Source organism: Phoenix dactylifera, chromosome 12, assembly GCF_051530095.1.
Source record: "Phoenix dactylifera cultivar Ajwa chromosome 12, Ajwa_hap1_PhDact_Kaust_v1.1, whole genome shotgun sequence".
In the NCBI taxonomy this organism is placed as follows: domain Eukaryota; kingdom Viridiplantae; phylum Streptophyta; class Magnoliopsida; order Arecales; family Arecaceae; genus Phoenix; species Phoenix dactylifera.
Window position 1 is genome coordinate 29,810,297 of NC_143201.1, and position 27,360 is coordinate 29,837,656.

The following is a 27,360-nucleotide window of genomic DNA, read 5'->3' on the forward strand; positions in this document are numbered from 1 at the left end:
AAAGCCTCCGCTTACAACGATACACGATACAGAACTTGACGGTGGTGCTCACCAGCAAACGGTACTTTCACTAAACCGATACGTTTCGTGCCACGTGTCGTCTGATGGGGTAATGTAGATGGCGTACGGACGGTGCGTTCTCTGTGATTTTGCGTCAAGGTGGCTACAGTCCTTCCGACGGAGGGAGGGGAAACCTTGTTGTCGCCAGGATTCCTCTGAGATTCTAGATTCCCGTTGCGGGTTAAGAGCGTGAGAGCCGCTGCGATGGAATCTGGATGCAGGTCCCGTTTTGGCGGCCTAGGTTGGTCGTAAACGTAATATAGAAATTAGACACTGTTTGCTTGTCTGGTTTTTTTTTTTTTTTTCCTACTATTCCATAAGACTCATACTAAATGAGTACAGACATAATTAAAAAAATAGTACACCTCAAAAAGCACTAGGCATTCTTGTCTCACTCATCCATAGATATCCTCCTAAATAATTGACAATAAAAGACGTCATCCAATTAGCAACATCATTACTTCTATAAAAAAAATGTGCCTCATCTGTATGGTCAACCCAGCACAAATCATGATCCGCATATCTTACAATAATGGATGGTGATCATTAATCTCTTCTAAAGTTTGCAGTATTTATCCAACAAATGCCGCAGAGACGTCCTCTAAAAGGACAGTATTTACATGCCATCTGTTTCATTAACAATTTTTTTTTTTTTCCTTTCCTTCTTTTCGCAGGGGCGGCCGGGTGGGTTCGCATTTATTAAATCCAGTGTTGGAAGAGCATGCTGACATTTATAAGTACGTTGTCTTTGACGACAGAAAAATATTATATATCGTCATGTGCTTTCGGACGGAAGATGAGCATACTTTGGATTAGAAGACTCCAAAATGGATATAAATCCGCCGTACGGGCAGAGAATCACTTCCTATTTTCAATCAAGATGAAGTATTCCATCATGTAACCAGCATAGCTTAAGAATCTTCCATTGTGAACCAATGGATAAGGAGAAACTATAAAACAAAGGTTGATTTATTATAAAAGTTAAAATTTAGAAGTGGTAGCTAAGTAACCAAAAAATATTAGTCTAATGTATATGGATGAATCCAACCAGGGGGAAGCCGTCCTCGTCAATCTAGCTGTTTATTTTTGCGTGGGGTAAACATGAGTTGTGCCATGGTATCTTAGAAAAATCTCTCAAGAATGTTACTCGTTATCATGCACCATTCACATAGATTTGTTATCTGGCACGTTTCATGATATGAATGCAAAGGGAACAACATGAGTATAACACGCCATCATAGCGATCTAAGTTATACTTTTGAGTTACTGAAATATTTCTGTAAACAAATTGGTTTTATTGTTCTCACTAGCTAGACATAAAAATTAAAACCATAGGAAGGCAATGATTTGCTCAAAATGCTTCAAAGGCTATAGTTGAGGTATGTGTAATGGAATTCAGCTAGGTAGGAAGAATATTGATTCGAAGTGATTTCAAATTCATTACCAATAAAAAGAAAGAGCCTTCTTATAATACGTTTAAGGTATTATGAAAAATTAAAGTTAAAGCTTTTTGGACGTTGTTCTTTTTCTTAGTTATGCAACATATCTTTTCTTTTTTTTGATTAAAAAATATATTTTATACTACTGGAAACATTGCTTGAATCTGGGTCTATGGTACCGACCTCAAAAATTTAATCAATTATACTACTCGTTAGAGTTTAATTAACACACATATGGAATATAAAAGCCTTGAGACCAGCTTCATGCCTCTCGCCTCAAGACTTCACCTTTTATTCTGAAATTTATTCTAGAGGCTTCTTGATAGCAACCTTTGTGAAGCCGCGAATTTGGGATTTGTTTAATTTTTTTAATGCAACTATGTTTGTGTTTTTTTTTCACTCAATGGTTTCTAAGCGCGACGCTAACTGAATATATTGTTTTTTGTTTCAAATTGGGCCACTGCGCTACCAACAATTCAGAAAATAAGTCCTCCGAAACGAGGCCTCCTCGATTATCTTAGAGGGTGACTCTGCCACCGTCGTTAGTTGGATCCAAAGGAACCCGAATGGAGGAGGGGTACACTTCTTATTTCAAGATATTTGGGACATGGTGCGTAATACAGTAGCCTTTCAGATTAAACATATATACCAAGAGGCCAACGGGGCAGTGGATTGGATGGCAGTGTATGTGGCGAGCCACTTGAAGACACCTTATGAGCAGAAGAAGAGAAATTGCCTGGGGCACTGTGTGACTTATTGTTTGTTGATTTTACTGGGTGTATTTGTTCTCGTAGTATATGAAATATCCGTTTTTAGCAACAAAAAAAAAATCGAGGCCTCCTCTCAATTCCCAAAACACTCTTCTTATTTTTTAAAAAAAGAAAAAATATTGTCTTAGCCTAGTCCGACCTTAAAAAAATCGAATAGGGTGAGGCTTCGTCCAAATACCTTCGGGCCTGGTCCGAGTTTGGTTGACTCGAGGGCTACTGCATTGACATCCTATTGTGTGTTCGCCACCTTCTTCTACCACCAATTTCGTACTGATACTTGGTACATGTGGTGTGCCGGTATTTAGTATGCCAAATTTTTTTTATATTATACTATATCGATATTATATTAGTATGATACTGGTATAAGTTTGAGTACGATTCCAAGCCTTTCGAACCACTCAATAACACACTGCCAGCGACCGCCCGGAGAAACTCCTCCACCCCTGCTGCCATTCCCAATACCGTGCGTTGCTGAACTCCTCTTCTCCACCACAGCGCTCCCTGCTTCTCTTGCGTTCGAGCTTGCGAAAGAAGTTAATGGTAGGCGTACGCGAATCCGATTTTATTTGTATGCGATTCACCCGCGATAGCGTTCGCAGGGGTGCCCATCATTACGTAATTGAACGCCGAAACTAGTGCGTTCATACCAGCTCGCTAGCCAGACCGGCTCAAAGTCAGCCCCACAGGTGCCACGTCGAGAGAACCAATAAGGACCCAAGTTCCACCAGTTTGCCAATCAGTTTTTGCCACGTATGAAATTGACGTTTCTCCAACTTCCCGTCCACCGCGTAAATGTACCCTCCGCCACCGCCCTTGCCCTTCCTCGAGTGCTCCTCTCGCACAATCCCGCACTGCTCCCTTTCTCCCCTGCCCCATCCTCAGATATCGCTCCGCGGAGAAATCCCGCGGCCAGATCCCGGGAAAATGGAAGCCTACGGCGGCGGCGGCGTTGGGCGCGTCTTGCTGCTGGCCTTCTGCATCGCTGGCATCTGGTCCGCTTACATAACCCAAGGCGTCCTCCAGGAAACCGTGTATGTTTTCCTTCGGATTTCCGAGTCTTTTTTTTTTTTTGCTTAATTTTCTTCCGACTTCTTCTTGAATTTCAAAACATACAAACACACACACACACACACAAGGAGCTTGGAATTGAGAGTCCAGGTAGGGTTTCTAATGGGATGTAGTCCTTGCGATCAGATCCACCAAGCGATTCGGACCGGATGGGAAGCGGTTCGAGCACCTGTCCTTCCTAAATCTCGCCCAAAATGTTGTTTGTTTGATCTGGTCATTCATAAGTAAGCGATTTGAAAGCTGAATGATTATATAGATTGGCGATGTGTTGAAGGATTTATTCGTTGGTACTGTTCTGTTCTTGTCCAATGGATCAGTGATAAAGCTATGGTCGAGAAGCTCGGCAGGGGGCGCTCCATGGTGGAGCTATTGGAGTGCGAGCATCACCAACACCATTGGTCCTGCGATGGGGATTGAAGCATTAAAATACATTAGCTATCCGGCCCAGGTATCTTTAGATTTTTTTTCCCTGCCTCCTTGATTTCAAATTTCAGTATTATCTTTTAAACTGCGACGATGCCAGCATGCTTGCAACTTTTGAATGGGGTTTTGGTTTGTAGGTGTAATACCGAGAAACTGACAATTAACAAATTGATTGATTCGTAGCTTCCCAAGTTGGTCATATTCTGCATGATACTGTTTAACACTCCAGGTTTAGATTAAAGGAAAAAAAATCATATGCTTTCATTTCCATACTAAGTCTCAGCCATAGTTGGTGAGCTGAATTGCAATCAATGGTTGTTATTTAGATATTTGCACATGGATCCTGGAACTGTTTTCAGCTACCATAAGTGGTCGCAGAAGTTAATGACATACAATGCTTTCTGTTTATTACTTATCATAGCTCTGTTTTCAAAGACCGATCCTTACATCTCCTGGTTGGACCATGCAATGGTGTTTGTCTTTGGCATAATGTATAATTCCTTATTTTGGCAATCAGCAATTCCTGTGTCTTTTCGATCTACTTTGCGTAGCATCACAACCTTTTTATTTATCACATTTTGGGAGCTCATAGAGCTAATGTGATAGCCAAGCATTTGGCTATCCTACACTTCTTTGACTAAGCAACAATGCATGTTCTGGTTTCTTTGCATGTGTTGCAGCAGTTTGTTGTGATGGTTAAGCAATTGTTTTGGGGATATCTACTACATATCAAAATGTTGCTATTCTTTTTCTTCAGTGAGAGAGCTGCAATTTTGCCATGTTATCTTCTTATTTGGCATGTTTATTTGGTATCTTATACTCATATTTTTTGATGGCTTTGCCACCAGTAAGCTTGAGAAGCATAATCCTATAATTGAATACTTTCTTCTGTAAGGGCGTACAATGTTAGCATGGGACGAATGAGCAGAAAAAAAGGCAGTTAGATTTTCATTTTTAGGAACATGCAGCATATAGCCATGAGTTTGTTTGTCGCAATTTGTTGGGAATAGCATATATGACTGATTTTATTACATAATTTGACTATGCAAACAAACCACTTTGTTGGGAAATTTGCATGTGAATTTTGCTGGCTAATACCTATGAGCAAAATGAAAATGAAGGTGGTCCTAATGTTGTTTACTTCATGTGTAAACAGGTTCTTGCAAAATCCTCAAAGATGATTCCTGGTGAGTTAACTCTCCTATTTTTCCCTGACTATGTGCAATCATGCATCTACACAGTTAGGAAAAGAATCATGCTTGTACCAGGTGTAACATTTTGAATTTGACTCGCAGTTCTCCAATACTTGTATATGCTAAGGGATAATCCTACATAATATGCATGGTTACACTAAATATTGTCCAATGATAAATAAACCAGGAAATGATGATATTTACAGGGAAATGTGACTAAATTGTTAGTCATTGAATTACATGAAAATGCGATCTGCATAATGAGTAGGGATTGCTGTCCAAACTTTGCATGCAGGGGCACACCTAATAGCTCAATCAAGACATTTTCCAACTCCAATCTACAGCGTCATATAAACATGCCATTTAACCTATATAGAAGTTTTAATTTCACATGTTGATTTGATAGAATTTTAGATGCAAGGCTTTTTAAGGAAAAAAGTAAGGCAGTAGCAAAGATGGATGGTTCACTATGTCATACTAGTGTTTTCCCTTTGATTCAATTTCTTAGATGGCATATTTAATTGAAAAATAGAAGAGGTGAATTGATTGCTTCTGTACAAGGTATGGGAAGATTTTGCTTTATCCGGAAACCTCTTTTGGGAGATATTGCTTTGATTGAGTACATCATGCATGTAACTAATTATAATTTCACAAGAACAGCCACACACACACACACAACTATATACATTTTCTAAAGTATTTAAGGTGTGAAATTGGGGGTAACCTCTTCCTCTCATCCTAGATCTTTAAAAAAAGCAAGACAGTTCTCTCCCCTCCCCCGTTACACACACAAACACACCCACTCATTTATATTTCAGCTAGTTTGTTATGCGAGGATATCATGATTAAAGGTGAAATCAATCTACAAATTCAACCAAAATCACCTAATGTAAAGATGTGAAGTAATGTTGGCGATTGCCTTGTTTAGTCAAGTACATATTATAGGTTTCATTTATCTATTGTGTACAAGTAGGTCATTAACTTGTCAGTGTCACTGTCTGATGTACATTATAATTCTTGATATAAAGAGATGTGTGAAGGCGATTTTGAGCTGACAACCCTATAATAGACTTAGATCATTTTAGTGGCTAACTCCCTATTTATTGTTCAACAATCATATATAATCATTTTATAACTTCATTGTCCCTGTTCTTCACCCTTATATCCATTGTCTTTATTAACCCTCCATCAAACCACCAAAAAGTTAGTGAAGGCCTTTTTTATTATTTCTTTGTCCCCCTCTGACCCTCTTTCTCCCTCTTTCTTTGCATGCACCCACAGACACTAGACCTAATTTATGAGTTTTACAAAACTTTATAAGCCTAACTTTTCAATCTTTCATATCAAATACATAATGATAGTACAAATCAACACCTAGGAAGTTGATGCCCAGCCAGCCAGCTTATGGTGAAAATCACCTGCTGATCGTTAAAAGCGTACTTCCTAATACTAGGAAATGAATGTTTGGCTGGCTATAAAATTGGTAAAGAATTCTTAATTAAAATTATTTCATCCCTAACCACAGATGAAGAACAGCTAACCATCAGGTGTTTGTGAAGGAATTCGACCCCATGACCCATTTGGCAGCAAACATGATAATGGTAAAAGAGTAATGTCGGAAGCATTCTGCAATTTGCTTGGATATTTATGAAGAACAAGATAATTTAGGTGAATTACAATATTGAGGTTCAACCTACTCTTTGGCCTATCCTTCATAACCTCAGTCGCCTTTGAACAACCCCTAAACAGAGCCTCTCTCTCTCTCTCACACACACACACACAAATCTAAGTGAATTTTGGTGTCTAATTAATATCTTGCATCTAAATCTTCTTTAGAATATCTGCTTTTGGTACTTTATTGTCTTGTTAGTAATTTTGTCAATAATTTCTACTCATTATTGCAAATAGCTTCCTTAGTTGCTGTTTGCTCTTGCTTTCTTTTATCCCCTACTCTCCGAAGGACTTGGATAACTCAAGAATACATGACTTCTATCTTTTTAGAAGAAATAGCCAAATGTATTAGGAAATCATTGAGTCGGTGAAAGACCCAAGTCTAATGGAGTTGCTCCAAGCAAAATAAATCCTAGTAGATCTAACTGCTTTAGCAGTCGACTCACCTGCTATGTTAGATTTTCTATGCATATGAGCGAGTGTTTGTTCAATGACCTCCCTTTATCTTATAAATAGTATTAAATGATGGCCCTAACAGGGTCATCGAGGCAACTAAGTATATGCACATGAGGTGAGACAGCTACTCAGAAATTTGGAGTTCTTCCTGGCATGATTAGTATAGCAATAGCTTACTGGTGCAGTAGGCTGTGCTCTAGTCTTACTAATTTGCTTCTTATCAAGCTTAATGATATGATTACATCTGTACCACTTAGAAAAGGGGGATCGATCCCATTGGTCTGGACTTGCACCCGTCCAATTATCCAGAAGCTTCCAGTTCATTTGTTCTACATCAGGAATCTGCTTGTTTTTGTTTTAAATAGATTCTTCCATATACCCCACAAATTCCTTAATGCCTTTTCTTTTGGTTCAGCTGTGCAAAAGACATGTTAAACTATCAGTTCTAGATTCTGTTTTTACCACCAAAAGTCGCCATAATACACTGGAATTCTGACTACTTGAGAAGCTTAATATACTTCTGGAAAGCTCATTTTTTTTCCTCAAATTTTAATAAGCAAAATTTTTTCCAATTTCTTAATCCTTTCATTTAAACACAGTTTGGTTTAGTTTAGCATAATACTGGATTCAGTAGCAAACTTCAACAATCTGATCCATGTTCCACCATCAACCACCAAGCTGCTTGTTATATTTGAAGTACGTGATGAGCAGGTTGGAATAACTTTAGTTCTGATCTGATGGTAGAGATAACATCATTTAGAGGAAGATATTATCTACTCTAGAATTAGATCTTTAAAAAAAATAATGATTGAATAAGAAAAAAGAAATTATTGATCAACAAGAAAAGGTCTAAAATAACTAAGATTACTGAAGGCCTTTAGTGGGAAAAATTGTCTTTCTGTTGTCCCATGCAATACAGGAACTGGCTGTAGATCCATTTTCTGTTTGTGATTTTTGTATTTGAGTTTTCAAGCAGTGCGGACTGACTGGTGACCAATCAAGCAGATACATTGACAAGAGCCTTTGATCATGTTATTCAAAACACCTTCCATTCTAGGAGTCAAAGCATATAATGGACTAAATGTTTTAGAGTAGTTAAATTGAATTTACGAACGTTTGTTGCTGTTGCTGGTTGTTCATCTATTTAGAGTTGTATGGATATCTGAATGGTTAAATTCACTGAATTAAGCAGCACACTAGAATGATGATTATCCTGGCTAACCAAATACATTCTTGGCCTACAGTCATGGTGATGGGTGCTCTTGTTTATGGTATCAAATACACAATTCCAGAGTACATATGCACCTTCCTTGTTGCTGGAGGGGTATCAGCATTTGCACTTTCAAAGGTAGAAGTTACCCTCTTTATACTACGAAGAAAATATAAACAGAACGCCTATATTGCAATGCCATCACACAGATATATCTACATCATGCCTTTGTCTTTTACCAATTTCCACGTGGAATGGAATGTCATGCTTAATCTTTCGGCTTATGGACCTCAAAATTTGGTTTATAGAATTTGATGCACTAATGCAAGCATGTCTCTGGCCAATGCATTACTGTGATCCATTGCAGACCAGCTCAAAGACTATAAACAAGCTTGCTCATCCAAACGCTCCTCTTGGTTATGGGCTCTGCTTTTTAAACTTAGCATTTGATGGCTTCACAAATGCTACCCAGGATTCTATAACTGCGAGGTAATTCCAGTTCTTCAGAACCCAAATCTGACACCCCCCTCCCTTTCTTAAAATCATCCTCCCATGTAGCATAATTTACACAGACTAGCATGGGAAACCACACTATGAACAAATTCAGATCCTTAAGATCTCCTACTTTCTGACAGGTACCCGAAGACCACTGCCTGGGATATAATGCTGGGAATGAATTTATGGGGCACCGTCTATAATGTTGTGTATATGTTTGGCTGCCCACATGCAATTGGTTTTAAGGCCGTGCAGTTTTGCAGAGAACACCCAGAGGCAGCATGGGACATCCTCATCTACTGCCTCTGTGGGGCTGTTGGGCAGAATTTCATTTTCCTGACCATAAGCTGCTTCGGCTCACTTGTCAACACAACCATCACGACCACCCGCAAGTTTGTGAGCATTGTGGTGTCCTCCTTGCTAAGTGGCAATCCCTTGTCCTTGAAGCAATGGGGAAGTGTCTTGATGGTCTTCTCAGGGCTCTCCTTTCAAATCTTTCTCAAATGGAGGAAGCTACAGAGGATACAAAAGAAGAAAAAAAGTGCATGAGATAGTCTCGTCCTTGGCTTCTGATATAGCCCTTCCCCCCCGTTTATTGCGGGTTAAGCCTAAAATGGCTTTGCTGGCTCCTCGATTTTAGTTAGATTTACGTTGATAAGTAATTTAATTGTTACATGTTACAGTTGTATTTTTACTATTAATTCAATTACAAGTGAATTCTTTATGATCTCCTATGGAGGCCCAATACACGCCAATCCTTAACCAATGCGTGTTTTGCTTCTTGTCAATCATCTTTCATTTTGGGTCTCAAGTTTCATCTCGTTCCCACAAATGGAGCTGTTTTCTTAATTGTCGGGTCTTTATTGTACCAATATATCAGTTTTGACATCTGTATGGATGTGGCCATCAACTGTATTATTTAACTGAAAAGGCATTTGTATTTTTTGTGGTTGAAACAATCCTTCTGTATTTCGATACATGTTTTTTTATCTACGTTCTGAAATGTTTGCAGAAACATATGGCCCAAACAATCCAATCAACTTGTATGCCTACATATGATAAATCACTGCAATCAGATGATGTCTGGACTAACCCCATGAGTTGACAAACGTCTCATGGTTGGCAAGAAAGTCCTAGTATAATTTTTGGACTAATTTCTTAATAGAAAACCATCAGAACATGATCTCTTAAACTCTTTTTCTTTATCGACCGGTGGGCTTCGGTCCACGAACACACTTCCGCAACGCAAAGAGCAAGCAAACTGTGGGTGAAAAATTGCGTAAAAGGATGACAAGGTAAATTATAATTATCAACTAAATGAAATTTCATTTACATAGAAAAAGGATCCTCTATAATTCTTTAAAAATAATATCTAACCTTCTCTCTGAAAAAACAAGAATGTCTAATCAAATATCTCTCTGGTAGTTTCTTTCTTTTGGAATTCACATATTATCTATTCAAAGCAGGGAATCGAATATAACAAAGGACACTTCCCATCCTAACCCTGTTTCCTGAGATGATGCATGCAGCTCATATCATTATAGCTCTTATTGGTGCTCTCTCTATGCTCCTCATCCGTAGAAACTGGTAGCTGGGTTTTTGGTAGCTGCTGCTCATAATCCTTGCCACATTGTGTTGAGAGACTGGTGGGAACCTGAAACACTTCCCGTAGAGATACCTTTGTCAACGACAACGATTCCTACATTCGGTGGAGCATCAGCGTCTCGATCTCCTTGCTTGCTGCTTCTCTCACCTTTTCATCTCATTAAGGACACCATAACAATTCAAACAAATACCAGGCTTGCATCTCCATGTCAGTAAAAAGCTGGTTCTCCCATCTTCGTTTGTAGTGGTAGCTGTGGATTCTTTGTCAGCGGGTTGTCAGCACGCATCGATTTAGAGGATGACATTGGTGCTGTTTCTAGCAATAATGTTGCATGGTAGGGCCTTCCCATGGACCTTGTTCTAATGATAATGCACGACTAGGTTATCGTTGGATGGATAAATTAATGAAGCCGATGAAGTATTGTATTTAAAAAGCAAGTTCCAACAAGTATTCTCAAAATAATAATAATAATAATAAACAAGTGCCAACAAGAAACTCAGATAACTCTAGACAGTTGTTATGAGATTATGACAACAAATTCAGTAGATGCATTACCAACATTAGTTGGCAGCTCATCCATCATAACATTATAAAACCTCTCAATAATAAACAACAACTTCATGTCATCATAAGGTCTGAAGCGATAATGTCAATACGAGGTCCGAAGTGACAATGTCAACAACCTTCTTTCCAAAAATGTTCGCTTCGTCCAATACAGTGACAATTAACACAAGCTCAAGCATATCCGAATTCCCATACTATGATGTCCCTTGTTTTGGCCTGTAATATACCCATTGAGCCAAGCTACCCTGCATAGGTGCTAACCATATCACAATTGGCAGTATCTAAGGTCTCAACATAAGTGCTAGCCAAGATCACAATCCACAATATCTGAAGTCCCATAAAAGTTGTAGAACAAGCCAGCTTCCAATCTTCCCTCAATATCAATAATGCACTGCTTGCTAGCTCCAAGACGAGTTCCTCTCACTTTGCATGAATCCTCGCGTCCAGGAACGAGTGTCCCTCATGAGCCTCACGCTCCGAGACATTTTTGCGTTCGGCATTTCATCGGACATCTGGCGGTCAACGACAACTGCACTGGCTCCAGCTGATGCAGAGACCAGGCAGTTGTTATTTTTGGGTTCGGCATTTCATCAGACATCTGGCGATCGACGACTACTGCACTGGCTCCAGCTAACGCAGAGAGAAGGCAGTTGTTCGAATGCCGGAGAGGACGGAAGACAGGGGCTGGCCGGAGGTAAGAGCCGTTGAACGGAGGAGCAGAGCTTCTCTCTCCGTCCCTATCTCTCTTTCTTCGTCCAACTCGGGGAAAAAGATGGACAAACGCGAACCATAAGGGGGTTTACCCTCCGAACTATGGGGAGGACGGAGGAGAGCTCAGGGAAGGGGCTGGACGGACGTGCGGGCCGGTAGAGGGAGAGGAGCGTAGCTTCTCTCTCCCTCCCCTCGCTCTTCCTCTCGAGGCCAAGATGGACGGACGCGTAAGTGGTTTTACAATACGGTGAAGGAAGGCCTCGAGTCCGAACCATCGGAACTTCTCCCGTCTCCGCGTCGTTATCGAGCAGGTTCTGATCTAAAAGACCACTTCGCAACAGTCCAGCGCGCGAAAGATACAACACGATCCCAAGCGTCATTGCAAGCGTCACTGTTTATCTACTCGTAAGTGGTACAAAGGCCTCTAAGAGTTGGGGTGCGGTTGCGATGCGAAGACCACGCACTCACGCACCCGTCTCCGTCCGGAGAAGCTGGTCCCCAAGGTAACTCTTTCCCGTCACCGCAAACGTCACCCTTCCCTTGCCCCTCGCTCTATTAAAGTCACTGCCCTCCGGCCGGGTCTCGCCACATCCACAATCCTCTCGATCCTTTCTGTCTTGACTAGAAATTATTAATTAATTGTTCCAAAGCTTTGATCCCTCGCGAACTAGTAGGAATGGAGCAACGCCAACAGCATTTCCTTGTAGTGACCTACCCAGCCCAAGGCCATATCAACCCGTCTCTCCACCTGGCCAAGCGCCTCGCCCAAACCACCGGCCGTCGCGTCACCTTCTCCACCGCCATCTCCGCTCACCGCCGCATGTTTCCGTCCTTGGCCAAACCCGACGAGGAAGTGGAAGATGGCCTCCTCTCCTACGTCCCCTTCTCCGACGGCTACGACACTGGGTTCAAAGCCGACACCGACGGCAACCTCGATGACTTCATGTCCCAATTCAAACTTGTCGGGACCAGAACTCTTTCTGGCATTGTCCACGACCTCCCTGCACGAGACCGCCCCGTATCTTGCATAATCTACAGCATCTTAATGTCATGGGCCGCCGATGTGGCACGTGATCATGGTATCCCCTCTGTCCTCTACTGGATTCAGCCAGCCACTGTCTTCACCACGTACTACCACTACTTCCATGGCTATGAGGAGCTGATAACCTCCCACGGTCACGACCCACTGTTTACGGTTGACCTACCAGGGCTGCCACCGCTCCAAAATCGTGACCTCCCGTCCTTCTTAACCGTCACCAGTTCCGACGACCCCTACCGTCCTATCTTCGTCGGGGTAAGAGAGACATTTGATACACTGGACCGGGAGGAGAAGACCTCAAAGCCAAGAGTTTTCTTGAACACCTTCAACAAACTGGAGGCTGATGCGATCAAGGCCATCGGCAACTTGGACCTCATCCCGATAGGGCCTCTGCTGCCGTCCCTTTCTTCAGATGGCCAGAATTCAAAAGACACCGTCTCCGGTGGCGATCTTTTCGAAGCCGATGAGAAGGGATACATGGAGTGGCTGGACTCGAAGCCGGAGAAATCGGTGGTGTACGTAGCATTTGGGAGCATGTCGGTGATAAAGAAGCGGCAATTGGAAGAAATCTTGTGGGGATTAAAGGAAAGCGGGAGGCCTTATCTTTGGGTGGTGCGGAAGGACAACAGAGGGGAAGGCGTCGAGCTGGAGGATGGAGAGAATGGGATGGTGGTGGAATGGTGCTCCCAGGTCAAAGTGCTCTCCCACCCATCGGTCGGGTGCTTCGTGACACACTGCGGGTGGAACTCCACATTGGAGAGCTTGATATGCGGGGTTCCAACGATTGGGGTGCCGCAATGGACAGACCAAGGGACGAACGCAAGACTGATAGAGGTGTGGGGGACTGGGGTGAGAAGTGAGGTTGACAGATCACAAGGACTGTTAGAGGGGAGCGAGTTGAAGAGGTGTTTGGAGGTGGTGATGGGGGAGGGAGAGAGAGGGGTGGAAATTAGGAGGAAGGCAACGATGTGGAGGGACAAAGCGCGGGAGGCCATACGTGAAGGTGGGTCGTCCGATAGGAATCTGAAGACTTTCGTGGAGGAGTTCGCGAACAAGTACTGAAAATGTCAGTCTTGTCCGAATTATTTTGTCGGGCAGCAAGTTAGATTCTATTCTTATTATTATTATTGTAGTCCACGGGATTGAGTCGCGTCCGAATTATTGTTGTTGTCGTTGTAGTTCTTTTTTATATGTAGTCCATCGGATTGAGTCTCGGTAGAAAAATATTAAGAGTCAAACTATGATAATAAAATAATTGGACTGTTAACTTCTTTTTAAGAAGCAAACTTGAATTGCTTATTCCAATTTATCACACGTGTCAAAATTAATTATTTCGTTGTTTACTTAATGTAGCTGTTGGTATCTTTTCACCCAAAGTTGCATTTGAATCCTACTACTCAATTTAACTTGAATTGTGGCTATTTCTATATTTAAATATTCATTAAGCAATAGCAGGCGTCACCGAGTCAGCACATGGCATGAACTATTCAATCAGTATATGGTAGGACCATTTGCTTCCTCTACCCCTCCATTCAATTGATCGCCACGCGAATAATCTATGATCAAAATGGAACCTCTAGTATAGATTGAAGAGGATCTGAACTCTCTTGCCATAGTAATTGATATCTTAGATCATCTGTGTCCTATAAACAGAATACAGTTAATTACTATGTCCCGTATTTTCAATCGCTCGGATTATGAGGCAAATGTGTTCTATAACAGCTTCTTTTGTCGTGTCATCCATTTTTGATTAATTTGATTTTCAAGTTTTATATCAATTACCTTCCGGCTTTAGACTAACATAGATCATGACCTAGTCTAAGACTAACAAAATTCCACGCGTAAGCCCATGGAGGCTATTCCACAGATATGTTAGTGGATGTTATCTCATGCGTAAACTCATAGAAGCTATCCCACGTGTAAGCCCATGAAGGCTATCTCATGTGCATTATGTATAAACTCGTAAAAGCTATCCCATGCGTAAGCCCATGGACATTATCCTACGTGTAAGCCCATAGATGCTATCCTACGCATAAGCTCGTAGAGGTTATCCCATGATTAGGTTAGTCCAAACTATATCTTATCCGTCTGAATTATATGTTACTCTTGTCAAATCAGTTTTCACTTACATAGTGCATCTTTTTTAAATTCAAGGTATCTTGTTCACATAATTATGTTTTCAATATCTAATACATATAATAACTATCCAAATATATTTATACTAGAACTTATATACAATATACCATTACATGCCAAACTAAATTTATCGATGTAAATATCACGATACAAATCCAGTGGTACAAACCAATAGATATATATACATTTGGTGACCAAGTACAGAAATTCTTACCTCTATCACAATTTGACTAAATACAACAATCACTGAGCCACTTCACGATCTACGATCTAGGGTGTAAAGTATCCTGTTCATGACCTTCTTGTGCAGATTACTCTCTCTACAGAATCAAACTCAATTATAAAAAAAAATAGACTAGTAACCTAGACCGCCTACCAGCATCAGCTAGTGGTCCATCACTTGGTCCCCTGAGTCCCTACTACCACTGACACTACAAAAGAAGGAATAACTCCCGACGGTTTTTTTTGCCTCTACCGACGCTTATAAGCGTCGGCGAATTCCTAGCCCACGCTACACAAAGCGTGGGTCAGACGTCGGGCAGGTGGGCGTGGGTCGGGTTTAACCCGACGCGTTAAAAAAGCGTCGTCGGTCTTTGCCGACGCTTTTAAGCGTCGTTCCTTTTATAAGACGCCGACGCTTATAAGCGTCGGTGATAACGGTTGGTTAGGCCGACGCTTAGAAGCGTCGTTAAAGGCGTGCCAGTTTACGTTCCGGTTGTGCGTGGGTCGGGTTTAACCGGTCTATGCCGACGCTTTTAAGCGTCGTTCGTTTTCTAAGACGCCGACGCTTATAAGCGTCGTTAAAGGCGTGCCAATAGTTTACGTTCCGGATGCTTTTCCCGACGCTTATAAGCGTCGGCATTAAATTTTTTTTTTAAAAAAATTTATGAAAGTAATTTTTAAGTACTCTGTGTACATTAAATTCTAACAAAACAATAGAAACAAATACACTGAATCACATATATAACAAAATACGAGTCACAAACAAGAACTTTGATTACATTCATATTATCATATTTGATTACATTGTACTTCAAAAACATTCTAAAAACATACAAGTCAAATTCCTACGTACACAATCTACAATATATGTATCAAGGGTCGGCATCATCATCTCTACAATATTGTCATTAAGCTTGGGGCGAGCCCAGTCAACCAAGCTCTGCTCCTTGCTCGGGCGAGTCTTGTCCACAGACCAGAGTCTTCTTAAGCTCTGCTCTGCTCCGCTCCTTGCTCGGGCGAGTATTGTCATTAAACATTCTAAAAGATATTGAAAGAATTCTTGCGACTGCAACAACAAAAATTACCATTTATTGGGTTAGATTATATAATAATAGAAAGTGTGTGCTGCAAAACTACAATGAGCCTTGAGGAAGTAGGGTTCTAAGAGTCATAAAACATTAAGTAATCTCCACGAACGTAACATTCACAAATTCACATGCTAACCTGTCAGCTATAGTAAAACAATTATAAGATTATCGGGTTATCGATTTCTATTGCATTAATACAGGCAGCTTAATACAATAAAAATATAAAAATCCTGTGAATGCGAGATTCCAAAGGCTTTGGTCTGTACCAAATGGAACAGATAAAATAAAGAATGTCCATAATGTTGGTAACAAAGCAGAACATGAAATAAAAAGATATTAGGGGATCATGTACCTTCAAGGAACCAACAGTAGCATTTTGAGGAATCTCAACAAAAAGTTCTGGCACCTTGAAGGACTTGATGCTAAGTTTCACTGAAAGAAAAGGACAGTACACCTCAGAACCTTGTCATATCAGGGTCAAAACAAAATGAACCAAGTCAAAGATTTAACAGGCATCATTATTTCAGGTTGCTTATTATATACCTTGGTAATCTCCTGATTCACATGATGATTTTTGACCTGTTGCTGAGGATAATGCACCATTCGCTGCAAAAGCTATGTTATTATTTCAAAATTCAAAGTACTACCAAAAAGGTCGGAAGGTAGGTAGCACGTGTAAGTAGCTTAAACGATACCAACCTCCATGTAAAGTTACTGGTGAATCACTTGCTTCTACTTTGATGCCACCCTTTCCAGGTGAATTTGTATGGCCTGGAGAATAAAAACGTTAACAGACATCAAGAACTGTGTATGGTAAAATGTTGAAGAAAACAATATTAAACCAATGTAATTGGATGCATTCAATGCATTAATACATTTTACTATGCACAGGACTTCGAAAATTATAGAAGTGCTCGGTCATGGCCAAGGAAAACCAACTCTAGTTTCAACTGTTATGCAACATGTTATATGGGAACATAGGGTGAGGTTCAATCTAAATATGCATCAAGAAACAATATGATCAATAAATTGAAAATGGTATCAAGTGATCCGTACGTACAAAGTCGTCCATAAATGCCAATCTGTAGTGATCCTGGGACAAGCTGGCAATCACAAAGCATAAGCCCTGCCTCCATGCCTGTTCCATTCAGAAAAAAGATTGATACAATCAGAAAATATAGAATATCTTGTCCACAGACCGGCGTCCTGTTAAGAGCTCAAGAAGGACAACCCCGAAGCTGTAGACATCACTCCTAGCTGTCAAGTGACCTGCTCATAGAATAAAATATGATTCAAAATGAACTCACAGCAATTAATTAGAAAAGCAAATGAATGGATGTTGCATTCCATTCTAACAATGAAGGAAAGCGGAAGAAGGCACATAGGTTTTGATAGATTCTACTTATCATGTTGCTCAAAAAAGATCTCATGATGATCATACAAGATTAATCAAAGGAATCTCCAAAATTTTAAGAACATACAAGTCAAATTCCTACGTACACAATCTACAATATGTATCAAGGGTCGGCATCATCATCTCTACGAGTAGATGAAGTATCATCAACCTACAAAAAAAAAATATTTTAGAAACTAAAAATACGAAAGTCATCACGCTCATACAAGAATACATTATAATTACATAAAATATTCAAATAGATTTAGTTATGTACCGGAGGAGCAAATCTCTGCAAAAAGGATGAAATATGGTCAAGCTGATCTTGCAAAGATTGTATCTTCAACTCTTGGCTCTGCTTCAACTCCTCCATATCGGTCCTATGACTCTGACTCATCTCCTCTATCCTTGTCTCATATGACTGCTTTATCTGTGCCATCTCTGCCTTCAGACTACAAACCTCTGCAGTGCTACTACCTTGTCTAGCATCTTGGGTATATCGGCTCACTGCAGACAACTGAGTGGGGGTAACTCCAACACCATAACCCCTCACTCGACCATAACGTTCTGGGCCCATTAATTCGGTATAGACTTGAGCCTCGACGCGACTGGCCGCATCGGATGATGATGACTCCCCGACACGCTCTGAAATAAGAGTTGTAGCTCTTTCCTATATATCTCTCAAAAAAAAATGTCACATTAATATTTAAAAAAAATTAAATTTTTTTAAAAAAATATTCTGAACAAAGCAAAAATGAATACATACAACTATATCTCTCGACTCGTCCCGGACAAAGCTGCCATCTCGGTGAGTGTGGGTCATCTTATAAAACTCTACCTCACCAGGCTCCCTTCCATGCTCTACTATCTACACATACGGAAAGTATATTGGCAAACTATATATTATGATACGTGCTATATATTAGTAAAATTTCAAATAGTTTCAAAAGAACTTACGAATTCATTTCTACGTCTCGCATAACTCTTCGAGCCTGAAGTATGAGGAACTGCTTGAGATGCTCATGCAGCTCTGCCAATATTAGAATATGTCTGCCAAAATAAAAGCACACAGTATAATATGATTCAATGTATATATTTGCAATCTATATTAATAATAAAGATAATATAAAATATTGAAACAATATACGTGACCTGTTCTTTTTCAGAAAATCAGTAGTGAACAAGCTCCCTCCACTGCTGAGGGTATACATCAGGAGGAGTCACACGAGCAACCTCGTCCTCTGTCATACCCTCGTGCTTGAAGTCCGTCTTCAATTTTGCTTTATATTCTTTCCATTTGCGATTGAGGGACTTTAGCACCCAATCATGGCTCTCTGGAGGGAGTACAAACTTACCCTACAACAAGATTCAGAATGTTATAATAATATTAAACATCTAAAATAAAATTATGATACTAAGCAAATTAATATACAGGAGGTGTCGAATTAAAAAGAATAAATTCAATTCATTACCTGTATAAGTCTAAGAAGCTCAACCTTATACGAAGGAAGCATGTCATTCCACTTCGTATAGTTGAGTGGACACAGCTGACCCTTGCGTGCAACCGATCCTAAAAAGCTTGATAGTAGACTTCCAGCTCTATTGATAGGCTGCCCCAATTCGTTGCATCGGATGATGATCTTCTCACCCGGAGGAAGCTTCCACACATCCTTTGCTTGAGTGGGTCCCCGTCTCGTCCTCACCGTCCCTTGTCCATCTATTAAAATTAAATAAAATATGTCTTAAAAAGTTGAAGACAAATATGAACATAAAATATGAACTTTAAATCGAATTATCCTGGATCCGGAGCTCATCCTCCGGGCAATCAGCAGGAGGCTCGCGCTGAGATCCTGACTCGTGCTGCTGATGCTCACATGGCTGCTGGGACTGTAGGGACTGATCAGAAGTAGATCCCATCTGAGAATGCTGGAACTCCACATCTCTAAATCGTCTCCCTCGGGGCATATTATTACCTGGTATCTGTATTAAATATCTGTATTCAGAAATGACACCACAGTTGGAGAGCATACAGAAATGATATCTGTATTCAAGATGAAGGATATATGTAAATGCAAGTGGGCAGCACATACTATGCTACATGGCCCGTTGGCCTCCCATCTGTCACTTACGGTCATCTTTTAAACTAGCAAAGACAACAAAGGTAGCAACACACCAAATATAAATACAGACCAACCCCTTATATTAATTCTCCTTGTCTCGTATTGCTGGAAAGAGAGATTGGCACAAAGAGAGATTGGCACAATTCATCTTTGGATTTTTCTTTTATCTCGTATTTAGGCAGACAAGATTAGGGTTTTATTTTCCATATTGAGATGATCCTAGGTTTTAGCATTGCTTTGGCTAATTGTTTCTAATTACTAATTCAAAAAGGAGGATCCATTTGATATATTGACATTCCATTTTTAATAAATAAATAACATATATCTTTAAAAAAGGAAAACTCCCAGCTTAACAAATCCAATCTCCAATTATCAAGACCATTAAAAGAATATAGATGGTTTGAATACAACCACTAATGCAGGTAGCGACCTGAACCTCAACAACTAATAAGATATTTTTGACGCCACAAAATTATGTAACACAGCCTCTCACATGCCTCTCTGTTGTCCTCAGTATACCTGATAGAACAATCATATCATATACACTCTATACCGGTAGAATCCCCAGTCTGAAACAAAGACAACTAAAAAGCTTAAATCAAAATTCTCTGACAGATCTGCTGATGAAGGGAAATTCCTCCAAAGAAATAAAGCTTGTAAACTTCTAAAGGGGAAAACAACAGAAAGAGGAAAAAACAACAGGCACTCTTAGGCATGACAACCTCAACCGGAGAAGCTGTCACATCCATCAATAAGAATGCTAATAGCACTACCATAGACAACAGATGATTCCTCACCTTGAATCTGTCATCTCCGGTTCACCTGACATGGGAGAAGCAAAAATTGTAGGAACCTAGAACAAGCCCTAACAATCAGACCTCAGGAAGACCGTGGCACTGTAGGTCCTCAAGAACAGAGCCAACCAATACATGGAACTCTGCAACCTACATCAGTTCTACCCCAGCTGAGGAAACGGTAAACAACAAGAATACCAAGACAAATCCAATCTGCACTACAGCAACAATCATCACTGAGTAGTAGTGCTGCCCAGCTTCTCTTTCTCAATCTCTACTCTTCTCTGATCAGCATGTTGAGCTATGCCACTGGCAAGTGCTTGATAGTGGAAGTCCAAGGTCTGCATTAGGCTCTGGAACCATCTATATTCATTAACAATTTGATAAATTGTTAATGAGAAAGTAGATCAAATTCATGCATTGCTTTCCAGTGCTATGCGATTCTACAGATTGTATAAAACTCCATTATGCCCCATCTATTGCTAATAATTAAGAAGTCAATAAATGCTTTTCACTACTATTTTTAATAAATAAATAGTACTCTTTATTATTGGTGACATAGTTGAAAATAACTTCCTAATTTTTTTGGATCTCTCTATGAAAATAAAATAAAGAGAATATATTTCCTATTCCTTAGTTATCCTAACTTATTTGCAAGGACTCTTCAATCAAATTAGCAATTTTAAAGATCTTAACAAATTGACTCTGCTTTTAGGGTTTTAAAAATCATGTATCAGTGACTAGTATTCTTTTTCTTAAGTGAGTATTAGGATACAGAGTGTATAACATGTGGTTTTAATTAAAAAGTGAAAGATAATATTGGATGGAATTCAGAGGGTATTTTTACTTGTACAATTAGAAGGGATGGAATTCAGCCTCTTACAATCTCAGATACAATTATTTATTTTAGAAATTACGTAAATGGCAGATGCCTAACTCTAGTTATAAAACTTAAAAAGAATGCAGAAATATATATATATTTTTTTTCCTGACGGCTTACAGGTCTTTCATTGGTACAACCAATAAAATTAAAAAAAAAATTGATGGAGAGGAAAAAGAACAATCTCATAAATCTTCCAGATTTATTTTAAATATTTAATTAATCTTCCAGATTAATTAAATATTTTTATCTTCCAGATGCAGTTTTCAAGCAGTTACTCAATGCGGTGGGGGATCATTTTCCATTGTATTCAATTTCTAGGTTATTTTGATACCCATATATGTGTATTTCTGCTCATTTTGATACCCACTATTTCCAAAATTTCAGAAACTAAATATTACCTTAAACCTTTAAGATTTAGCCCTCTAACGTCAAAAATCTAACGTAAAGAAAATTAAAGATTAGGTCTCACCTTGATGATGGCTTCAACAACTTAGCTTTTTCCCCGTCACCTTCTTCTCCAAAGCACCCACCAGCGATGACGAGGCGGCAACTGACGAGGCTCCGTTGAGAGGAGGAGAAGAGGGAGACAGCGGAAGGAGGAGGCGGAAAATGAGAAAATAGAGAAAAAGAGGGGATGGGAGGCGCCGGTGTTGGGTGGTCGGAGAGAGGAGAGGCGGTGGAATGAAGGCCGCGCGAGGGGGGAAAGAGCGCGAGGGACGGAGGGAGAGAGAAAGGCGGTGGCCGTCGGACGTCGCTCGGCGCCGGAGAGGAGAGGAGGGAGGAGGAGAGGAGCTAGGGCTTGATTCGATCGGGATGTAAAATGAGGAGGAAGGGGCCGGCCGCTTGGTTTTGTTGTTAATTTGGCTTTTGACGACGCTTATTAGCGTCGTTTTATCTTGGGACTATGACGACGCTAATAAGCGTCGGCTATTACAACGACGCTTTTGTGCGTCGTCTTTTCTTGAGAATTACCGACGCTTAACTAAAGCGTCGGCATATTTTGGCGGGGAACCCTTTTTTCCCGACGCTTCTCCCTAGCGTCGGGAAAAAAGCGTCGGGAAAGGCCAATTTTTTTGTAGTGTGAACAAGGTCAACTAGAGAGAAAAAATGAGGAAAATGAAAGAAAGAGAAAATAGAGAGAGAAATGAAGATAGGAGAGAGAAAAGAGACAAGAGGAAAGAAGAGAGAGAAACTCCTCTCTCTTCTCTTTTTCATGAATGGGGAAGTTCATCTTCCCCTTCTTTCCCCATTCCTCCCCACCCCTGCAAAAAAAAGGTTGGCAGCCATGGTGGCCCAGACACCCACCTGACGACGGCCACAACCCTAGCCAAATCTAGCGGTTGGTGGCGGCAAAATAGTGGAAGAAGAAGATGGAAACAGGGCACCCATATTTTGGATGATTTTTCGGCAATTTTCATGGCTAGAAGAAAGAAGAAGATAAGGGGTTCTATCTCAATTCGGCGACACTTACTCTCAAAAATCAGAGGAGAAAACCCGAAGAAGAGCTTGGGATCAGCGGCAAAATCTCGGTTATTCATTAATGGAACTCAAAGGAGGGGGGGAGTGGTCTTAAATAGGCGAAGACCTTATCCGGCTTGTGTTTGGATCCCCGTATAATTTCCAATTTTCGGTGTGATCGAGGAGGAAGAAGACGCTCGGCCAGAGCCTTCCTCCCTTCCTCCCTCACATGCAGTGCACATGAGTCTTGGGCCTGGCCTCTTCGGGCCAACCCTCTAGCCCAAAGCTATGGGCTATTACAGAGTATATCGCTAGGACCAAGTGGCATCCGTAACAAAAACCCCTTCTACTTCTTACTGCACGTGAGTCTTGGGCCTGGCCTCTTCGGGCCAGCCCACTAGCCCAAAGCTATGGGCTATTATAGGGCATATTACTAGGTCCCCATTTGGAAAAGCTTTTGGAGGGCTAAAAAGTACTTTTTGGCCTTCCAAAAGTACTTTTGGATGAAAAAGGATGTTTGGCAAAAACTTCGGAAAGCTATTTTAGCTTTTTCAGAAAGCTAAAAATAGCTTTTTGGGAAAAGCTCCATTTTGGAGCTTTCCGAAAAAGTTGTTTTGAGCTTCGTCGGAAAGCTATTTTTTGACCAAAAAATGTATAATAAAATATAACAATTACATATTTTATCTCTTTATAAACCTAAAAATATGCTGAAGCCCTAACAAAGAACTCTAGCCATGAATCAGACTTTTTTCGGTGTAAGAAAAGATATTCTTGTTTCCCATTATTATATTATAATATAAATATAATATTATATTACATTATATCATAATATATTAATATGTTATGTTAAATAATTTAATATTATGTTATATTATGAAAAATTGATGTACGCTAATAATTATAATATTTTGTACCTTTATTATTGTATTATATAATAAATATAATATTATATTACATTATATCATAATACATTGATATGTTATGTTAAATAATTTAATATTATATTAAATTATTATAATATAGTATACAATATTATATTACTACATTATAATAATATTATATTACAATACAATAATATTATACTATATCATATATTTATGTATTATTATATGTTATATTTTATTATGCTCTGTTGTATAATACTATGCAATGTTCTTTATGGTAATTTTGTCATACAAAAGTACTTTCTCAATTTGTTTATCAAACACATGTTAAAGTGCCACAACACTTTAAAAATGTAGTTACCAAATAGCAAACAGCTTTTTATAAAACACTGGTGAGTAGAGGTGTAGGTGGAGAAGGTGACGAGCGTAAGTGGTAAGGGCTATAAGCATAGTGAGGTGGAGGGCAGAGTTGATATGACCGTGAAGAAGTGCTACTACAGACACCTCATTTCAAGATGCCTATCTCTCTCTCCCCCAAAATAACTCACACCTCCTTGTACTGGAAGTGAGAGATTTCCCTCAGATTTATTGAGATGAAAAAAAAAAAGTACGACTCTACATTTACTCTTGTAATATATCGGATGGTATACATCAACTACATGTTTCTATTTCCAAGTTTTCTCGAGGTCGACTTCGATAAATGTGTTTTAAATGGTGGTAGGAGGGGAGCAATGGATTTTATGATTAAAGGCTCGGATCTAGAGTGAGGCAACGGGTGCCCAATTTTCAATATTTTTGTTTCTGAAGTAAAATTGAGGGCAGCTTGAGCTGATTTGTATCATGCTCGATATGTATTGTTGGCCAAAGTAATTCTATTCGAAGATGACTCGGCTATTGTGATCGGCTAGATGCAGAGGTGCACTGGTGACATGGATATGGGTGGGCGCCATCTCCTGCTCTGGAACATCGGGGGCATGGTCATGAGCATATTTAATAGGAGAATAATGTAGTTGCGAATTGAGTGACTTTTTTCTCGCTAGTTATTTCGGAGGTGTTCTCTGGACTAACAAGAAGGAGTGCTTTTTTTAATATATTCAGGCTAGGCTTTGATTCTTCCATTGTAGAGAAAAAAAAAAAAGACAAAAATCCCAGCACGGCACGCACTCACACACCCTCGTCGATCCGGAAAGGCTGGTCGTTAACGTAACTCTTTCCCGTCACCACAGACGTCACCCTTCTCTTGCCCCTCGCTCTATTAAAGCCCAGGCCCTCCGGCCGGGTCTGACCGCATCCACAATCCTTTCGATCCATTTTCTCTTGAGTAGGAATCAACCCTTCCGAAGCTTTCATCCTTCGCGAATTAGTAAAAATGGAGCAATGCCAACAGCATTTCCTTGTAGCGACCTACCCGGCCCAAGGCCATATCAACCCGTCTCTCCACCTGGCCAAGCGCCTCCCCCAAACCACCGGCGGTCGCGTCACCTTCTCCACCTCCATCTCCGCTCACCGCCGCATGTTTCCGTCGTTGGCCAAACCCGACGAGGAAGTAGAAGATGGCCTCCTCTCCTACATCCCCTTCTCCGACGGCTACGACACTGGCTTCGAAGCCGACACCGACGGCGACCTGGATGACTTCATGACCCAATTCAAACTTGTCGGGACCAGAACTCTTTCTGGCATTGTCCACGACCTCGCTGCACGTGACCGCCCCGTATCTTGCATAATCTACAGCGTCTGGCTGTCATGGGCCGCCGATGTGGCACGTGACCATGGTATCCCCTCTGCCCTCTACTGGATTATGCCAGCGACTATCTTCACCACCTGCTACCACTACTTCCATGGCTATGAGGAGCTGATAACCTCCCACGTTCACGACCCATTGTTCACGTTTGACCTACCCGGGCTGCCACCGCTCCAAAATCGTGACCTCCCGTCCTTCTTAACCATCACCAGTTCCGACGATCCCTATCGTCCTATCCTCGTCGGGGTAAGAGAGACATTTGATACATTGGACCGGGAGGAGAAGAGCTCAAAGCCAAGAGTTTTATTGAACACCTTCGACGCACTAGAGGCTGATGCGATCAAGGCCGTCGGCAACATGGACCTCATCACGATAGGGCCAATGCTGCCGTCCCTTTCCTCAGATGGCCAGGATTCAAAAGACACCGCCTCCGGCGGCGATCTTTTTGAAGCCGATGAGAAGGGATACATGGAGTGGCTGGAGTCGAAGCCGGAGAAATCGGTGGTGTACGTGTCATTTGGGAGCATGTCGGTGATAAAGAAGCGGCAATTGGAGGAAATCTTGTGGGGATTAAAGGAGAGCGGGAGGCCTTATCTTTGGGTGGTGCGGAAGGACAACAGAGGGGAAGGCGTGGAGCTGGAGGATGGAGAGAATGGGATGGTGGTGGAGTGGTGCTCCCAGGTCAAAGTGCTGTCCCACCCGTCGGTGGGGTGCTTCGTGACCCACTGCGGGTGGAACTCCACATTGGAGAGCTTGATATGCGGTGTTCCAACGATTGGGGTGCCGCAACGGGCAGACCAAGGGACGAACGCAAGACTGATGGAGGCGTGGGGGACTGGGGTGAGAAGTGAGGTTAACAGATCACAAGGACTGTTGGAGGGGAGCGAGTTGAAGAGGTGTTTGGAGGTGGTGATGGGGGAGGGAGAGAGCGGGGTGGAAATTAGGAGGAAGGCAGCGATGTGGAGGGACAAAGCGCGGGAGGCCGTTCGTGAAGGTGGGCCCTCGGATAGGAATCTGAAGACTCTCGTGGAGCAGTTTAAGAACAAGTGCTGAAAATCCGAGTCTTGTCCGAATTATTTTGTCGGGCTGCAAATTAGATTCTTCTCTTATTATTATTATTATTATTATTATTATTATTATTATTATTATTATGCAGTCCACGGGATTGAGTCGTGTCCGAATTATTGTTGTTGTCGTCGTGGTTCTTTTGATATGATGGTCCATGGGATTGGGTCTCCGTACCAAAATATTAAGATCAGTCAAACTATGATAATAAAATAATTAGATTGTCAACATTTTTTTTAAGAAGCAAACTTAAAGTGTTCATTCCAATTTATCACACGTGTCAAAATTATTTTGTTGTTTGCTTAATGTAGCTGTTGGTATCTTTTCGCCCAAGGCTGCATCTTGTGCTATTTATGAATCTCCAAACTATTGTATGCCGTGCCCAGTATGGAAACCATCCTTTTTGTTGCGCAGAAGATGCAAGCTGCGCTCATCCCTTGTAGCATCCTTGCTGGATCGTAGAAAGTGTATCAATCTTGCAATTATTAAGGATGCTTATTGCATTTGAATGTTCTACTCGATTTAAATTGAACTGCATGTGGCTATTGCATTTGAATGTACTGCTCAATAAAAATTGAATTTTGGCCGTTTTTCTTTTTGAATATTAAACTGCACCACACGAAGTGTATCTACCCTCTAATTCTTAAGAACACTTATTGCATTTGAATCCTACCACTCGATTTAACTTGAATTGTGGCTATTTCTATATTTAAATATTCATTAAGCAATAGCAGGCATCACCCAGTCAGCACATGGCATGAACTATTGAATCAGTATATGGTGGGACCATTTGCTTCCTCTGCTGCTTCATTCAATTTATCAGATCAAAATGGAACCTCTAGTATAGATTGAAGATGATCTGAACTCTCTT

General features: G+C 40.8%; 2 protein-coding genes and 2 pseudogenes across 8 annotated transcripts; 3 read left to right on the plus strand and 1 right to left on the minus strand.

Moving 5' to 3' along the window:
- The first annotated feature begins 3,193 nt into the window (after positions 1-3,193).
- LOC103704563 (UDP-galactose/UDP-glucose transporter 3) lies at positions 3,194-9,517 on the plus strand. Its single transcript, XM_008787918.6, has 7 exons — positions 3,194-3,300; positions 3,464-3,561; positions 3,655-3,785; positions 4,917-4,947; positions 8,325-8,428; positions 8,658-8,779; positions 8,926-9,517. Exons 1-7 carry the CDS (start codon positions 3,194-3,196, stop codon positions 9,332-9,334), a joined length of 1,002 nt encoding a protein of 333 aa, XP_008786140.1. The 3' UTR covers positions 9,335-9,517.
- A 142-nt stretch (positions 9,518-9,659) lies between these two features.
- LOC103700672 (crocetin glucosyltransferase, chloroplastic pseudogene) lies at positions 9,660-14,081 on the plus strand (annotated as a pseudogene). Its single transcript, XR_015971690.2, has one exon. The product of XR_015971690.2 is annotated as a crocetin glucosyltransferase, chloroplastic pseudogene (transcript).
- A 1,852-nt stretch (positions 14,082-15,933) lies between these two features.
- On the minus strand, positions 15,934-18,619 carry LOC120111955 (uncharacterized). 6 transcript variants are annotated; one of them, XM_089926810.1, is made up of 8 exons: positions 18,502-18,619; positions 18,311-18,412; positions 17,822-18,214; positions 17,652-17,716; positions 17,383-17,420; positions 17,212-17,289; positions 16,504-16,573; positions 15,934-16,129 (listed from the first exon to the last, which is right to left on the minus strand). In XM_089926810.1, the coding sequence occupies exons 2-4, from the start codon at positions 18,365-18,367 to the stop codon at positions 17,669-17,671; spliced, it is 498 nt and encodes a 165-aa protein (XP_089782936.1). In that variant the 5' UTR covers positions 18,368-18,412; positions 18,502-18,619; the 3' UTR covers positions 15,934-16,129; positions 16,504-16,573; positions 17,212-17,289; positions 17,383-17,420; positions 17,652-17,668. The 6 variants fall into 6 exon arrangements, with proteins under 6 accessions (XP_089782936.1, XP_089782935.1, XP_089782937.1 ...); XM_089926809.1 differs by having other exon boundaries at positions 16,504-16,583; XM_089926811.1 differs by lacking the exon at positions 16,504-16,573.
- A 6,386-nt stretch (positions 18,620-25,005) lies between these two features.
- LOC103705498 (UDP-glycosyltransferase 75C1 pseudogene) lies at positions 25,006-26,949 on the plus strand (annotated as a pseudogene).
- The last annotated feature ends 411 nt before the right edge of the window (positions 26,950-27,360 follow it).